Raw genomic sequence first — 19223 nt, 5'->3', positions numbered from 1 at the left:
CATAAATATAAATAATTTTAAATAAATGCGGAGCTCAATAACAAAAGCGCAAGCGACTTTGCTGCTCAACTAAGCAAAAACAGAAAAGAATTCATAATATCGCTCTATAAACATAAATGTAGCATTTAACAAAAAAGTGTAACAGCAACAACCACAACAACAATCTAAAGCGCTGCGAAGCTTAACTAAAATGTTGCACCGGCATTTGCTGCCAAATCGTGACTGTGGCAGTCACGTCGATTTGTTCGACTTGTCAATTGCTGGCTGCTGCTGCCGGTGTACACACACACTCATTCACACAAGCATATGAATTTAATAATAAAATAAAAAATCTAAATGGAAAATGCGCTTCAACTAATTGCTTGAGTTTTTTTATACTTTTTTTTATTTTATTAATTTAAACATTTTTTGCTTTGAGCTGGTGTAAACATGCAAATCTGTCAATATTTGTTATTTATGCGCAACACATGGCAAATGGCAATGCTGGAAGACTATCTCGCTCTTAGAAATATATATACAATATATTTATTTGCCTAGGTGTAGAGAACTGGAGCAAAGCATATGCAAAAGCATTGCCATAGAATGACACCTTAGGGGGTACAAATAAAGAAAATATTGCAGTTTTCCACAGTATGAATTTTCACGCTAACATTTTTGTAATAAAAAGCTTTTATGGAGTTTTAAAAAATCCATTACTAAAAGTTAATATAAAATCTTCAATAGCTTTTTAAAGTAAAAGTTTTTTTTAGTAATTAATTCTTTTTTAGTGCACAAAATATTTTTTCACCGCTCAAATTCTTTAGCAGTACAAAAAGAATATGGTCGCAATGTGTTTAATTCGGTGAATTTATTGTATATATACTAATTATCTGGCCTAAAAATCGTTTTTATTTTAAATATACCTACGCACTGCAGTTCATAAGTTTTTTGGGTGTCTTAAGCTCCAGAACTTAGCATGCTAACATTAATAATAAAGATGGTCAATTACTGTTCCAGCCCGAAGTTCAAAGGCGAAGTTCTCAGTCAAGAAAAGTTTCATCCGAAGTTGAAGCAAAGGTGGTTTCTTTAATAAAAAGTTTTGTTTCCACCACAGATGGTAAACAGTTAAAGTCAGCCTTTAGCTCTTTAGTGGCTATAAGAAAGTATGCAATTTTCCGGGCGAATATTGAAAAGACTCACTAATAATTCGAAGAGCTCTTCGAAGAAATGGTTTTGTGGCCGCCGTTAAACAGAAGAAACCTTTTTTTTCTAATTATTAACCCGCGTTTAAAGTTTTGTAAGGAATAAACAACTGATCCGTGGCAGATTGAAAAAAAATGGTCTGGTTGGATAAAATGAAAATAAATCGTTTCCAATCAGTTGGCAAACAATACTGCTGGCGTCACCCACATGATAACCTTCAACGACACCATGTGCAGAAGACTGTAAAACATGGTGGACACGGAGGCATGGCATGGAGGTGCTTCATTCGGTGGAACATTGTCATTTTCAGTTAGTCAAAATCTCTGCATCAAAATGATCTAGACCAATAGTTGAAAGGCGTACAGGCGAAATATACCTTTTTATTTAATATAATCTCCCCTAACTTCAATACACTTATGCCATCACTATAATGACTTCCGAAAGCTCTGCAAAATACCCGTATATGGCTGCAATAGTATTTCAGGTTTCTGAAAAGTAGTAGTCGCTGCGAGCCAAATCTCAAGCAATTCGTACTTCAATTCGTTGAATTTTGTCATTATTAAAACACCTTTGTGAGCAGGTGCACTGTCTTGATGAAAAATGATTTTTTTGTGCTGCAAACCAGGTTTTTTCTTACGAAGTCTTTCATCAATCAATCAAAAAAATTCCAAAAAACTGATGATATAACCTTCTTTGCTGATCGTTGTGACTTCGGAGCTTTGAAGCTGAACAGCCAGCTTCAGTCCACTGTAAACGCTCTTGTTTTAATTAAGGATCATGGTGGTAGATCCAAGTCTTATCCGTAATTATAAAACGACGTCAGAAATCGGTTTTATTCTGCTTAAAACGCTCAAAATTACGCTTGTTTTCGATCCAGTTGTTAACGTGTGTGGCACTAACTTTCCAAACAGCTTTTTCATATGTAATTCTCCATGTAAAATATGCAGTACTCGTTCGTCTAAGATGCCTATGGCATTAACAATTTCCCGCTTAGTCAAACTTGGACCTTCACTAACAATATTTTGAACTTGCTCAATGATTTCTGATGATGTGGTTGCGGTTTTTGGTCGTCCTTCGCGTGGATCGTCTTCAAGTCTAGTACGACCAATGTAAATTTACCAGCCCAAAATTCAACGGTGCGTTTTGAATGTGAGGACTCCTTATACGCTTCTTAAAATTGTTCATAAATTTCATTTACTTTTAAACCCTTCAAAACAAAGAATCTAATTTCTGGTTGGGGATAACCTTTTCATATTCGTAAAAGTTTCTACATGTATGCACTACATTATAATAGAGATAATTAATTTTACCTAATGCCTTTAACGATCTTTCATTGTCTCCAACAAAAAATATTTTAAGAGAACTGTACTATTTCTCTTGTACCAGAATAACTTGGACATTCCCGAATACAAGGTATTTTTTCCAGCCCTTTGTTATAAATATTACCCCCATTAGATTAGATAAGGTGCGTTAAATTAACATAGGTATTAAAGCAAATCACCGAAACGAGATATCATACCTTCCCAGTTGCCCAAGCATATTTTGTGGTACCAAAAACTTCTAAAAATGGACAGAAAGTCTTATTAATGAACGAATCGGACTCCTCCGGGCTCGGCAAACTCGTTAGCTAAGCCGAGCATCTCAGTCTTGATGAGTAAATGTAGATATTTCAAAACTTGAAGACAAACCAAACAATATTTTTTTCTTCTCAAAACGACTGCAAATAATTTAGACACTGTACCAACCGCATTTAAACCCACCCTAGGTGTACAACTATGAAGAAAATATATTCTTTTTTAGATTACAAAACTTCTACACTTTATTTATGCAACAATATTGCAATAACTTTGAATTATTTTGTTGAATGAAATCTTATAATTGCTCGTGATTATCCGTGGCGATAGACCGCTCATCGGGTTGTCAGTTTTCCCACTGCCCATATAAAGCATTTGCATAAACGAGCCGATCGATTAGCATAAAAATGCAACGGGATGGATTTCAATGCATGTACACACCTACACATATGTATTATGTATGTATGATAGTAAATATGTATTAAAGGGCGAGTCAGGCGCTTTGAACGCGCGCGAAGCCATAACCGATCAACATTGTCTTTTTGCGTTGCTTTCATAGCCTTTGTGACCGATCGCTAAGTATAGCAGCTATCACCATTTGCTGTTGTTGCGCACTTTGTTGGTGTTGTTGTTAAATGTTATTTATTTTACGAATTTCGATTTTAATGCGAATCCAGAGCATATTTCATTTGCATACGCAAATCAATCAGTTACCCACGAACCGTGTGCCGAACGCCGAGCATCGAGCTAACGGTCTGTCGAATGTGTATTGGCGGCATGATTGTCAAGTACATTGGCCCCACTTAACACTGAAAAACAATGGCAACGGCGATCGTAAACTAGTTTGCAAGACAAGAGCAAATGGACAAAATACAACATCAACAATAACAACAAAGAAGACAAATATAAAGTTAAGGTTAGCAGAAACTGTTATTCAATAAAACTAAAAGCAAATATGTGTTTATGGAAATTTGCGCGCAACAACAACAAAAACAACAACAGCACAAAAATCCAACCAACCCTGGTCTGCAATAAGTATTGTAGTGCGAAGCTTTTATCACAACGTGGTAATCGATTTATTTACGCACGTAGCGTTGAGCTGCAACAACAACAACAACTCCAAGCGCCCGCAAATGTTGTGAAAATAATTGCAATAGCAAGTTCATTCCTTTTCGACGCAACGGTAGCTGTGGCGGTCAACAGCAACAACATCAACAACAAACAGCAAACAGTAGCTAAACAGCGCGCAACAGGAGCAATGCGCTTGGCTGGCTGAACAGCTGTTCAAATTATCCACAAATTCTTAAGACGCGAAATTTCACTTTCGTTCGCGGCCAACACGCGTCGCCTCCGCCTCTTCAGCCGCACTGACGTGCACCCACCGCCGCCTATCGCTTGCTCAGATCAGCTTGCTCGGCAATGAGGCGAGGAAAGCAGCTCATCATTGTCCGTAATTTTCAGTGCAACTCCTTGTGGTGGGCCACTACTTTGCCGCTGCTCTGCGCGCGTTGAGCGGTGAAAATGTTTTCGTTGAAATGCCAAAATTTGCAATTTTCTCCACAAATCAAGGTGACCAGCGCGTACAGAGCATGCAGACCGCTAAGCGCGACCGTTGAACGCGCATCAAGATAACTAGCATAACAAACGATTTAGTGAGTTACGGAAAATGTTTATGCGCTGCCAGCCGCTAGCTGCCAGTCAGCACCGTTGAGCATGTGTTTGTATGTGTGCGCATGCATGTGCTTCAGCTGTCTTAATCGTCGGCTAGCGAAAACGCCACAAATGTTGAGAAAAGCTTTGGCAACACAAGCGCGCATGGTTAAATGAGGCGCAGAGCCACACACATGAATATTTGTCATTCATTCGTTATCAGCATATGTGTATGTGGATTTGCATGTGTGTAGGTGTTTTTGTGTTTCTTTCTATTTTGTTGCCACGTTGCATATATTGACCAAATTTGGTGTTAAAAATGTGACGACAACGCTTCTCCAGCTCAATCTATGGGCCAATGTACTTTCTGCGGCGTATCGAAATCGAAAGTGGGTAGAATTTCGCTATGTCGCAATTTTCTTAAGAGACCCAACGAAAGTAAAATGCCAACGAAGGCGCGTTGTTTGCGGTGACAATAGGCAGATTAAACTTATGTGGGGGCGAGTTAGAGTTGTAATTGAATGGAAGGAGCTGCTTCGGGGTGTACGAACAAAATGAAAAATATATTTTGTATAGTTCTTGGTCATTTATTACATATGTGATGTTTTTTGTATTTGGAAAACTGAAGCATTCCCAGATTTCTATCGTCAGCTTGAATGGCAACTATAGCATAAGTCCAGTTTGAACTATTCTTTTGGAGATTGCAGTGTTGCTTGGATAATAATCTATGCAATATTTTTTGAAGATATCTGGTTAAATAAAACGAATTTTTCATACAAGGACTTGATTTTGATCGGCAAGTTTAGTGTTTTGATAATTAGTAAATTCTTGAAGAGAAAAGAACGTGTTTCATATCCATATCTCAGAAAGATATCAGATAGACAGACGGTTATAGCTAAATCGACTAAGCTCGTCACACTAATCATTTTTATATTTATAGAGTCTCCGACGTTACCGTTTGGGTGCTACACACTTCAGGGTATAAAAATGATTCCCTAAGTCAGCAGAAATTAACACAGCGTTGCATTTGTCGTTTTCTCACTCATTATATTGATCGAAAATATATTTAATCCTGTTTATTTAAGATGGTTTCAGCCTCCAGCACCTATTGACATATCATTCAACGCATTCTAGAGAGCTGTTGACCGTTTAACTTACTCAAGATCCAGACGTCTCAGATTGAGCTGTAATTGGCAAAGTAATTGATTACCGTTCACAACTTAGTTTTAGCGAAAAGAGGGCGAATTTTCATTTAAATTCGCACTTTCGTTGTAATTCTGCTATGATTCAGTACCCATATGAGCCTTTTCTGAAAATAGTGGTCCAACCAAGGAACATACATTGATAGTAGTAGGTGTATTGTTATAAGCAGTCTCCCAATACTTACTGGACTATCTTGGGTGAATTTTGTAGATTTACTTTATCTATTAAATATAGCTGTAGTCCGTTTTACATTTCTCTGCTCTCTATGTTTGAATTCTGCAAGTCATTTTCACCAATTTTCTATACTAACTTTAAAAATTAATAATTAATCTATGTTAATTAAAAGGCAACAGCAAAATATGCAAATATGAAACTAATCACTATATTAATATCACGAATCATCAACCGCTTGCTCTCGTACGCTCTTTCTAAACGAAGTAAAAGTAAATTCGCCTTGACGCTATTATGCACAGCGAGTGCCCGTGAAATCTGTGAACACGTAATCAGTTATATGCAACATGCCATATCGACGTTGCAACATCATGTCAGAAGTTTATCACAAATCACCAATCACAACGAATACTTACTCAACTCGCTTTGCTCCTTAATACTCTTTAATAATCATATCGCAAGCGGCTTTAAGTGAAAATAATAATACAATACAACAACCACCACAACATAATAAAAAAGTACTTTAACTTCCTTTGCATTGCCTTTTGGCTCGTTACTCCCGATCATGTTGTACCTATACAGTCTACCTGCTGTGCTTGCAGGAGGGCCGCCCGCTGTCTGACCAAGCGCGATTGCTTGTTCCTGGCGCCAAGAAAGTTGCTCACGTTTGCATGTGGATAGGAACTCTCTCATGATTATACCCGCGCGCAACATGTTGCAGAGGGTATTGTACTTTGCATTGCGCGGCTAAGAGCAGTTGAGAGCACAAACATGAACCGAGCGTGTATTTTTCTTAAACTCTGAGATGTGTACTGGATATATGCATTGTAATTGACCTTTACAAACACGATACGGACTTGGACTGAAATACACTTGATCATCACTAGAAAAAATCTTTTTCAATAACTTTAAATTATCACTCTAAAGGAATTTGATATTTCTTGAAGTTAATGATATAATGTTAATGAATAAATTCGATCAAAGAAACCGAAAGACAAGACTGTCGAAGCTTTTAATCTATACTAGACAGTATTCCCGATGAGGTACTTGTATATTACAATCGGACTAACAACGAGCTCTTAAACACAACAGCAAACCTGGCCCCGAGTAATATGAAATTCAGACCCAAATATCGAAAACTATAGATTTAGAATATCGAAAAAATATACTTTTCAAGCACGGTAATAGATAACGTTAAAATACTATTTGTCTGCCTAGTATCTCCAGTGCATATACTTTACGGAACCTGATCTTGAAAACAAAACATATTAAGATATCAAACTCGATTTTTTTTTGAATTTTCACCGAAGCTCAATGGTTTTGAGTTAAGAATTAAAGAACATACCAAGTACCTATGAATAGTAAACTGATGTGGAAACGTGGAGGATGGTGTGAAAAAGGCCAGTGGTACTTTATATGCACGTAAGACGCTAGGGTCCACATGGGGCATCTCACCTGGCTGCTTACATTGGTGGTAACCGGCGGTAGTCAAGCCAATCTGGCTTTACGATGCTTTGGTGTGGGGGACCGCTGTTAACCAAATTTCATACAGGAGCGAATATAGTGAATCAATATTCTCTGCATAACGGGAGCGCTAAAAACCACTTCAACAGCTGCATGAGAGAGGCAGCTCAACCTACCACCAATCGATATTGCAGTGGAAAGCTATGCAGCAAATGAGCTACAAGATTGGCGGCGTTAGGTTAATTCTCTACAAGAACCTTCGGGCATAGCTCAATAAGCAGGGGCAGTGGAAAAATTAGACCACATACCCTCGCGCATTATTTAAGAGAGAAGGTTCCAAGTCACAACAAAACAGGGTAGATGGCATGGAAGTGTGCGACTGCGGAATTTACAACATCTATAAAGACGGCTCAAAAATGGCCAATGGAGTGGGAGCCGGAATCTATTGCTCATAATTGGATCTCAGGCGCCACTTCAAGCTTCCGGAATACTGCATTATCTTCCAGATTAAAGTCTTTGCAGTCAGGAAAGCAGCCGAGAGAACATCATAAAAAGAATAAATGTATACGGCGATCTTCAGGCGGCAACAATCCCACATGGCATGTAGCAGCTGCATATACTTGTACAAATCCACAAGGAGCTTCCGGCAAATGAAATAGCTGATGAGATCGCCAAAAGTGCCATCCGTCTGTCTACCGAAAGAGGGCAGGAAATAAGAAAGTCACTAAAGACAATAAATAATGAAATTTACGAAAGGGCTGGCAGACAGATCAGGACGAGTTGGGATGCTTTAAGTACATGTAGGATCGCCAAGATCATGTGCAAGAGCCCTGAAGGAAAACTCGCATGATTTTTACTTACACAAGAGGAATGCTGGACGGTTGTTGGTTTTTTGACAGGTCACAACCTACTGGCATCACATGCAAGCTGGATTTTTATAAGTAACAACGACACATGCAGAAAGTGCAGAGAAGCTGGCATGACCGAGGTTGTGGAACACCTTATTTGTCTCTGTCAAGCACTATCTAGAACTCGTTTCAAATATCGAGGAGCTTCGGTGTTCAAGCTGAGCAAAATAGCTGATGTCCTGTACGATGAATACTTCACCTCAAATTAATCAGAACCTCCATCTGTCAATACAAAAGAGCAGTAGATCTATGTATGGAGTGACAGCCGACCAGTATAACCTAACTTAGTAAGCAAAATTTTATGTAGGCGTGTCTTTGTTAGCGACAAATTATCTAGTCCTCAAGTAAAATCAAGTCTCAAGTCGATGGTATGTGTCGGTATGAACCGAATTCAGGGCATACATACATGCATTACATAATTATATGCAGACTGAAGACTACACTCGTTTCTTTATAAACGCAGATTTTATATAAATTATTACGGGTTTTAGTAATATACTTATATACATTAAAACAAAAATATAGTTTCACTTATTGAAGAAAAAATATTTGTGCGTAAGAAGACATGCGAAAAACTTCACGAAAATGTTTGCAAAATTATTGATTTTATTTCACCACACACTATTGACAATTAATCAACGGCCTAAACACAACAATTACAACTGACATTCGCAGTCGATTATTTAAAATTAATTAACCTTTAAACTTTTTCGCTATTTGCCCACTTTTCATTGTTATCATCACTGGCCATATGCGCACAAATACTAAATATACATATATATATAATACAATACATGCACACAAACAAATACACTTTGCTGCGAATGCAGTCGCCCTGCCACATCATTTGTCCGTCGCTTGCCGAGTTGATTGAGTGGCTTTTGACGTCTGGAGCCTAAACAGTAAATTCAACTTTTCACTGCGAACTCTCCCTCGTCCCATCGCTTTCTTACACTCCAACTGCTGTTTGTTTGGCAAATAGTCTGTCAAAATGTGGACGAAGCGGCGGTGCATAGATGGGCTTGAGTTCAATTTAACTGACCAGTGATGCCAATTAGTGAGGCGTTTTAGTTAGTGGCAAATAATTAAATATTAATGTGGATGCTGCTGTAGCAGTGGCATTGTTTGACGGGTAAGCCCAATATAAATTTACACAGAGGAATTTTTTAAATGGTCACAAGATATAAAATTATAGATGTAGATCGTTGGGGTGCTATATTTTTAAATTAATTTGGGAAAGGAGTATGTAAGCCGAGCAAACTCACTAACGGATACTTCACTCTCACTTTTTCTATCTGAGTGAAAACACACTCATAGAAAACTGAGGAACAGTGACAAGAAATTTCTAAGGAATAAAAATGTATACATATAGCGATATAAAGAAAAACATCTTCAAAATATCACCCGTGAAACGATGATGCCAATACTTATGTGATAACTTTATTTATAAGATAACCCGTTCATAAGACAATCGAGTCTACGTAACCGGAACGGACCTGGATTTTTATCCGACCAATCATTGCCCTCTTAGCAGCATTCCTCTAAATTACTGCAGGGATGTTTTCTGTTGCTGCAAAAAAAATATAACTTTATCAAAGAATGTTCTCCGTGAGTCGCACACAAGAGCAGCCAAAGACCTGCTGCTAAATTTTTGCTCTTTCTTTTATAAAACCAAATTTCGATGCATTTAGCGATTAGAAACATATAAACCACAGACATTTTCACTACAAAGAAATATTTATTTTCACATTAATGCACATTAATAGCCTGCAATAGGCCGCTCAGCATAAATACCTCTTTTGATAAAAAGAGAGCGTATTCGTTAATTATATGGGGAAATACTTTACCTTTCATCTAATTATTTCTTTTATTTACAGTAATAAATTTTCAGCAGATAAGAATTTTTATAAAGTATATATAATTATATTAATTTTAATAATGCATAGCATAGGTCTATAGGTCAGCACTTGAGCGTCATGTCGTAAAAGTATTTTATTGTTTCAGCGACTTCATGCAGGCCGGCGTCGGGCGTATCATCATTTGTACGAATTTCAATGACTTACTTCTGTTCATACCTATCCACACTATACCCTGACCGCTATCACTTTCTGTATAATCGCCGTTCAAGTTGCTGTTAATGAACGCGTATGTAAATATTACAAGTATTTATGCCAAATATGTATTTTGCCATTGCAACTCACCTCAAATAGCAACGATGATACCACCAGGCGCCACGATCAATCTTTTCGCAATTTCTATCGTCCTTTTGGTCATTATCACGATCGTACGTGCTGAATGTACTGCCTTCGTTATATTTTAAAATATCTTCGGCATCTCCTTTATAATCGCCCACAGTTTTTAGAACAAAGTCCTCCGCCTCGCTACCCACAACGAATATACTGTATTTCGCATAGTATTTCGCACCATCGGAGGTTTCTATTTTTATGTACAACTCATGTTCACAGCTTATAGTGAGTGCATGCAGCTCATCGAGCCCGATCCAATAGTTATCGGCCAAGTTGCCGAAACCGACCTTATAGTCCGTCCAATTCCTATAAAAGTCCACATCAGCATTTACACGCCGCTGTATGACGGTCCAACCGCCGAAGTCGGTATCCTGATCACACCACACCTCGAATGGGCTTTCGCTAAGGCTTCCAACTTGAATCTTGTAGATGCCACTTTTAGATGTGGCGGCAGTAGCTTCCAAGCAGCTTCTGGGCATATTGGTTTTCAGTTTGCTATACAACAACAACAAAAAGGATTAGACATTTTATTGAAAACTATTTATACAACAACACTTTATTACGCTACTTCCTCTTGTATGATCTCGTTTCGGCTGTAGGTGTCCTCCTCACGATTTTAGATTTTTTCCAGCTTTTCCAGAACCATTTTCACAATCTCAATATCTACATCGCAATTGCAGTCGAGACCTTCGACAGTTATGTCCGTTTTTCCTGCGCATAGTTTTACACCTAATATTAGACTCGATAGTAGCGCAAGAAATTTTAGAAGGAACATATTTTTTGAGCAATGTTTAATACCACCGTTTGCACGCGTGAAAGATCAGAAATAAACTGTGCTTTACAGTAGCCTTGGAATTCCTGTGGAACGTTCAAATATTTGCTGATAACGTAGCACTCACTGGCAAGCATAAAGGTGTGTGTGTAATAATTAATAATACATATAACTTTGTTGTTTGTTATGCCAGACTTCTACGATAATTTGACATCCACCCGTAAGTGGCGTCTCGTAAGCTCTGAAGATCCCCCATAAACAACTCTTATATAATCATATGCAGCTGGTTTTCATCTCTAGAACCAAGAACCATCCAGTTTTCTTGAATCTTGATTTGAACCCACAATCCACAAAGCGCTTGTTGCGCACGAAATCCACTTACCCAAAGCGATTATTTAGTATATTCTCGATGCAAGTATGTGTAGCGATGAAGGAATTGCAAACAACGCTTTTGTCCCGACTTTTGAATACATTCCTTATCAATAAACAACTCAGAAATGCTATGAATTTGGAAACAAAAAATCGAGAATTTTCGATAAAGTTGCTCATAAAAATGGCGTTGCATAAGCAGTTTAACAATAACGGATGTTTTAAAGAGCTTTAGATAAAAAATTTGATAATTAAAAATTTCGAATTAACTGTGATATTTTAAAGCTTATTATACTCAAATTTAATTACCTATATAAAGTAGTTTTAGTACTCAATTTGCATAGGATTAATTGATTTAAATATTTGATAAACACTTTGTTATAATAATGTTAAAAACTTTTAATGGTCAAGCAGATAATGTTAACCAAAAGTGAATGCTCTCTATTTGACCAAAACTTAGTCCCAGGATAATCTGTTCTACTTAACCGGAACGGACGCGGATTTTCATGATTTTTATTATTAAAATTATTAGTGTTTCTCTAATAAAAGCGTTCTATTGATTTCAAAAATAATTAAATAATAATAACAATAATTAAATTTCAAACAAACGAACTTGTACAGAGAGTTATTAGGCGTCCCAAAATTACCGCAAGATTGGAATTAAATAGAAAACACAGTTCTAAGTCTTTCGATTGAAATTTTTTAATTTCTTTTATTCAATCTTTAAGTACATAGGATATGGTTATTTATTTAAATGAACCATTTTCGACCTTTAAAAATTTAACAGCGCCCTCCCTTTGCCTTTTCCCGACCTCAGATAGCCCATAAAATATTTTTTCTTTCAGTTTTGTTATTTTATCTTTCGTTTCCGATGGGTTTCATCCTACTATGACCTTTTTTGATTTTTAAAATTATCTACCATGGTCTAATAAAAATCTTCAGAAAATATATTTTATTAAGTAACCTTAATTGAACTTGAAGGCTGTTTTTCACAAACAACATGACAGAAAGAACTAAAATCTATATTTCTCGCATAAAGACTAAAATTTTAACTTTCTTCGCACTAAACGAAGCAGCTAGCTCTTATTGAACTCGAAACTGCCTCAGACCATAGTAAAAACTGTAGCAGCTCTGCAATTTTAGTAAAAAATATGAAGTTATATATGTTTGTTAGGCACGAAAAAATGCTGAAATGCAAAACTAGAATATGTTATTTATTATTTCAAAGTAATGTTTTTCAACTAAAACGTTTTTGGCACTTTTTCAAAAAGCAACTTGCTACTGTTTTTTTTTCTAACAGCGAACATATACCTTAATGAATGCAAGTACTTTAGGTATTTCCAAACAAATTTGTGGTCCAAGCTCTTCCGCATTGCTTACCGCACTTACCACACACTTGAAGCACTTGCCACAATGCGCAGTAGGCTAATAAGCAGCAAAGAAACACGTTAAATGTTAACAGTTAATTACCGACAGCTAAACACTGCTGCCAAAGAAGCTGCCAAAGAAGCTGCAACAAAGCACAAGTACATACACACGAACATACTTGAGACCACATTTGCTATATAATGTAAGCGATAAGCGCAAAAACACCTAAAAATCACTGCCTGCTGTGCCTCTGCTCCTCCATGTTTATGTAAATGTAGTGTGTGTGTGTGTATGTCGCCGCTAATTGCAAACAACGAAATTCCTAAAGATATTGCCTCGGCTGCCGATAAGCAAACACTATCAAGGCACACGGCCAATGCTGAGACAGCCTCCGGGGTTACTTGTTGACCGTATTGCAGTTCATACCGGCAAACACGGCTGTAGCGACATTGTTGTTGCTGGTTCAGCTCGATACCGACGATGTGGAAATATCGCCGCCAGGGAGCTTGAAGTTGGCTAACGTCTGGAGTAATTAAGTTGCTTCCACTTAATGAAAAGTGTTCAATTCTTTTTGTTTTTGGCTATTGTTGTTGTTGTTTTGTATATATATGAGTACTTGCAGCAAGGTAGAGGACACGCAGGACATTGTTAAGTTGCTGCTTCGCTGCCATGGAAAGTGAAAGAGACTTTGCTGAACAAATGAGCCCACACACATACACACTCTTGTATATTAATATATTTATTTATGTACATGTGTAAATTGGTACTTACGAGTAGGTTGCCTGTTTAGGACATTATGTAATGCTTAGCTGATGACATTTTACTTGGCCATGTACATTCTCTCATATAACCACACCACACTGATGTGTATTCAAAATGAAAGCAGCGAATGGCAACAATAAGCAGAATAATGATGTCAGCGGTAATGTGAAAGCAAGTCTAATTTACAATCGAATATTTTAATTTTGATTAACTAAATTTTGAGGACTAGAAAATGATAAAATACGCGGGTCACTCGATAAGTCGGTGATTGCGTAGTGCAACAAAATTCCATCATGTTGGCAGCGTACATAACGTCATCTTAGTAAAGACTGATTTTAGTATTTCCTCTTGGTTTTTCGATAGAAATATTGAACGGTCGCCACCTACTTTATATTCCAAATTTGAAAAATCATAAGTAGTTATTGTAGGTATCAAACTGAACAGGGCTAATGAAGAAACAGTTAAAGAAGATTACAACCTAGAAAAAAAATGCACGAAAGCTATAATACCCTTAGCAGGTGCATTCACTTCTTATAGCATAAATGTGTATAAAACGATCTTTATCTTGATTTAGATTGGTCAGTTTTTGAACAATACATTCGGAGATTGGAGATGGACAATAGTGTATATCAAATTTCATTAAGATGTCTCGTAAAATAAAACAAAAAGTGTTCCATACAAAGGAAAAATTACCAGCATAAAAATATACTCTGATCTACTAAAATATTTTCTTAGATATTTTTCACGTTCGTTGGCTAACAGACAAATATTCTTGCTGTTGCTGGTTCCAACCAAAGTTTCAAGATCAATTTAACCTATCAGTTACTGTTGGTCTTAAAAAATCGTTGATATGTAAGTGCGAGTGATGTGCTAATCGCTACCGTTTGCAACCTTTTGTTTTTCAGTTGCAAGAGACCACAATAACAATAGCAGCTATTCAAGCACATTGAACCAAGCGACTGACTGGTGTCAGAAGAAACGTTTCGCAACTAAACTGCAGACGAGCATACACACGAACTAACACATGTATATGTACCATATACCATATGTATTTGTCTGTCTAATTTGTTGATGTGTGTCTCTATGCACCGCTATCTTAGACCTTGGCAACTCTTATTTTCATCTGACCAACATCAGCATCTGCGATTGCTCCAAAGTCAAAGTTTCGGAAGAAATTTACGACTTTCCACATATCACGATGGCTATTGGCTTTCTGCCCAGCTGCCTGTCGATGCATTGGCTTGTCTGTCTCAGTGGCAATTCGCCCGTTTGAAGACTCTGACTCCGGCATGGAAATCCTAATATAATATTTGTTTACACATGGAGCAGTAAGGAGTCACCATGTTATTTTCGGGGTATGGGTGAACTATAGCAAGCGGGTTAAGTAGATTTGTGATGAGGGTTGAGTAGATTTGTGATGGAAAACTAAATAGTATAAAGGTAGATATGTATATCGAGATAGGGATAAAGATAAAGGTATGGATGAAGATAAATGTAAAGTGAAGGTAAAAGATCATTATAATTTTCTTCCAAATAAATTAACACTGAACTCCTTTTTTGGAAAAATCCAACACAATCGCAGCAGTGATTACGCCAATTTAATTTTCACTCAAACAGGTCAATTGGTTGTAGCTAATAGCCGGGAAGTACTTTCCAACGACCTTCAAAACTTCAAAATATCAAACGCCTCCACAACAACCAGCAATAAATGCATCGGAAAAATAAAACCAAAAATCAAATCCACAAAACTATAACAATTGAGCCATTTCGCAATCATCCCCACTCACTTATAGACAATGGCCACTTGTTGCACGTACGTGTATTTACTTTTCAAATTACCGGTTGGTAAACAACAATTGAAATTTTCGGGTAATTGCATTGTCAACACCTTTCAATTGTTCACTTGTTGTGCAAAACTTAATATGCAAGGAGCATGGAGTATGCCGCATGAAGCTGTTATTGTTGTTGTTACTGCTTCATCTATTACTGTCGTTGTTTTTGTGCACTGCTGCTGCTGCTATTCGTTTATTGCACCAACAACACAAAGTTCAATTGCAATACATCATTAAGGTTTTTGTTGTTTTTATAACGTCTGTAATTTCGGTACTTAGATCCGACCGCATGTACGCTAGTGTGTATATACAATATTTCCCAGTTTGTTTATTGTATTTGTTCGTTCGTTTTACCATTTTCAATTTTATTTTTATTTTTGTTGCATTTTCGCCTTTTGAAATCCTCCCCACTTTATAATTATCATGTTGCACACTCTGTGCGTTTCAACGGCAGTGCCACATGGTTGTATGCACTTAATAATAATAATTGTTGCAACCGAAAACAAATTATTTCGAGGTTAGCGTAGTTGTTGTTGTTTTATTTAATTGTTGCATATAATTAACAAATTGTAACTTCATCAAGTGCAACGAGAGGGAGTGTGTGTTATATAAAGGCCGAAAAGTAAGAACAGTACTGTTATGTTTTTGTGGAACAAACCAGGTTTGTGTCTGAAGTCTTTTGTTTTCGTACAAAACAAAATTTGAAATATGGCACAAGGGGCGTGTTGCTGTGTACTTTAAATGTTAAAAACTTGTGAGAGCATATTAAATTTAAATTGGAAATTATTGTACTACACTGAACAGGATATATTAAATTTGCCAAGAGATTTCTAATTTAGCTCAGAGACCTTATAAAGTATACCTTCTGCTCAACGCAAAACGAGACTTTATCCATAACTCGACAAGGACATGACGTATGGCCATACTTTTTTTGCTTAGGTTGGCAGGACTGTTATATGTTTACATGTCAAATTTGAGCGCGATCTGTCGCATAGTTTTTTTTTAAGGCACTATAAACAAGTCAACCTCGAGAGTGTTTTTCGATTTTTACTATGGAAATTAACGTTGAGCAAAAAGTGTTTGTTTGAAACTTTGTTATTCCAATGGAATAAGTGCGACGGACGCAATGAAAATGTTACAAAAGGCATATGGGGAGTCTTACCTATCACGTACACGTATTTTTGATTGGTATAAGTCTTTCAAGGACGGCCGTACATCGCTGGAGAACTTGCCCCATGATCGTCGTCCAGCAACGTCAATAAACGAAGAAAACCTCGAAAAAGTAAAGAAAATTGTGTTGGAAAATCGTCGTGTGACTGAAAGAGAGATAGCTAGTGAGCTCAACATATCAAATGGATCCGCTCATAGCATTATTCACGATGCTTAACTTATTCGAAAAATTACTACACCATTTTGCAGAGCATTTAATTTCCTACAAAATTTATGTAACGAGATATTTTTTCAAGTAGTTAGAAACGTGATATGAATTTTTCTATCTTATAGTAAGAAAAAACTGAAAACTTTAAGGCGAAGGACCTTCCCTTTACAATTAAGAGTTCATACTTGGAGAGATTCTCGTAGAATACCTACCCACCCTTTATGCTATAAAATATGCACCTGTGAAGGGTATTGTCCCCATCCATGATACTTTTTCCATATTGTTTAGATCGTTGACGAAATTATATACATCCTTCTGTGCTACATCAAAGTATATTTTCATCAAACTCTAAAGAGCATCGATAATATATGTTGCTTTAGAAATAAGCTTCATGGCAAGCATATCTGCCACCAGGCAAGGTCTTTTTCGATTATCGTCATAGTCAAGCAGGCTGCCAAGTGCCGCGTGGAAGTTTCCACGCAGCCAAATTTGTGCAAGTAGAGAGTAGAGAGTGCAAGAATGAATTAATTGGAGTATTTGCCCGTGTGCATATGTATGTGTGTGTGAATTTCAAAATGCAGTTGTCAGTCTAAATGTAAATATTATTACTTTTGATTGGTTTATGCAGTCGAGTGCGCATACACATATACATATGTATGTTGCTGAGATTTATGCTGTTGTTAAAATCAGCGAAATGAGGAAACACTCAGCAAGCTGGAGCATTGACGCAATAAAAATTGCGCTTAGAAAAAAAAAAAATTGTTGCGGCAAAGCAAGCGAACGCGGCGCAGTTGACCGCTTAACTAATTGACTTGGTTGCAAGAAAGCGAAAAGACAACAACATTTAATATTTATTTGTACACTTTTCACGCAGCCAACTGTCAACAGCACTAAAATAACAACAACGCTAACAATAGGCACGGAGTTGAAGTACAAATTGTCGTCTTACTTTCTACCAACAACAACGATGGCAGCGCATCCAGACCTATTGTATATTTAATGCTGTCACAACAACTACAACATCTACGTGGTTATTTTTGCTATTGTTGTGGCTAAGTTCGCGCTCAATATGGACAAAATCACGGCACATTGACATTGAAATCGACATTTTCACTAATTACGCGCTTGTATTGAGCACTACAATATTGCCACGTAGCTCAGCTTGTACCCCTTGTGTATGTGTGTGTGCATTTGTGCGCTCATCGTTATTAATTGTTGGTGATTTGGTCAAATATGTTGTTTGCTTATTTATTTGTTTTTATTTTTTGTGTTTTTGCTTTGTGACGCGCTTTATTGCATGCCGCCACCTTGACAGCTGGACAGTTGGCTCCCGGCCGCACTTGAGAATATGCACATTGTGCGCTTAAGACGACAGCGATGAATGATAAAAGGAAGCAAATTGCCGTTGGAATTGTCCAGATAGCAGTATTAAATTCAGTGAAAAATCTCTTGAATAAAAATCATTAACGCGCTAATTTTTATGGTATATATATATATATATATATGCTTATGCGCGCGTGTGTGTGCTGAATCTATTCGAGCAGTGCATTGCACTTTGCAATCAATTAACGCTCACGAATATTTTGATTGCTTTTCTGCTAATAGCAGCAGCGTTAGCAGTGCTTTTGTTGTTTTTATTGTTGTTGCTGCATCATCTGCATGCATCTCTTGTATTTGATGAACGCACACGCCGCTGAATGCCAGGACGCCAGTCAAGCAAATTGCCGGTCGAAGCCTCGGTGATGTGTAGTATGCAACCCAAGTTGTTGTAGCTGTCTTTTTCAACCTGATACCCATGATATCTCAAGTTCTACTAGACCGATTGACTTGAAATTTTCAGGGAATCTTCCTCATAGACTCTTCTCGGCCCATTCTAGCCCCATCCCCAAATTCCAAAATTTAGTATTTTTAAAAAATTTGAGAAAGTCAAAAAAATGGTCAAAAATTATGTTTTTTTTCAAACAGTCGCCATTTTATCAAAAAATTTTTTTTTAACTTGTCCCTAGTTCATGACCTTGCGATATTCATGTAGATTAATAATCTTTTTATTTTTTTCAATTTAGATCACTGGAAGGGATGAAATCATGGGTATGGCCACCTGCCAATTTTTCGAGACCCCCCACTTCATCGGCTGCTAAAATTTTGGATTTTGAAACAAAAAATTTTTTTAATTTTTTCTGTACTCTTAAACGGTTAGTAAATAACATATAAAAAAATGTATAGTAAAAATATTAATTGCCTATTTTATACAGCACTTTAAGAAACACTAGAATTGAAATTACTCTTCTAAGTGTATGTTTTCGCTGCGAAATGGAGACAACAGAATGTAGAATACAAATTTTGC

At 37.0% G+C, this 19223-nt stretch overlaps 2 protein-coding genes across 2 annotated transcripts in view; both read right to left on the bottom strand.

Moving 5' to 3' along the window:
• Positions 1-19223, bottom strand: part of LOC118680417 (streptococcal hemagglutinin) — a 423094-nt gene that overhangs the window by 170110 nt on the left and 233761 nt on the right. The gene's annotated exons all lie outside the window — the stretch shown is intronic.
• On the bottom strand, positions 10006-11365 carry LOC118681693 (ficolin-1-like). The gene is made up of 3 exons (XM_070111582.1): positions 10962-11365; positions 10354-10893; positions 10006-10283 (listed from the first exon to the last, which is right to left on the bottom strand). The coding sequence occupies exons 2-3, from the start codon at positions 10875-10877 to the stop codon at positions 10145-10147; spliced, it is 663 nt and encodes a 220-aa protein (XP_069967683.1). The 5' UTR covers positions 10878-10893; positions 10962-11365; the 3' UTR covers positions 10006-10144.

Source organism: Bactrocera oleae, chromosome 6, assembly GCF_042242935.1.
Source record: "Bactrocera oleae isolate idBacOlea1 chromosome 6, idBacOlea1, whole genome shotgun sequence".
In the NCBI taxonomy this organism is placed as follows: Eukaryota; Metazoa; Arthropoda; class Insecta; order Diptera; family Tephritidae; genus Bactrocera; species Bactrocera oleae.
Note: the sequence above shows the minus strand (reverse complement) of the source record. Positions and strands in the feature narration are given on the sequence as shown.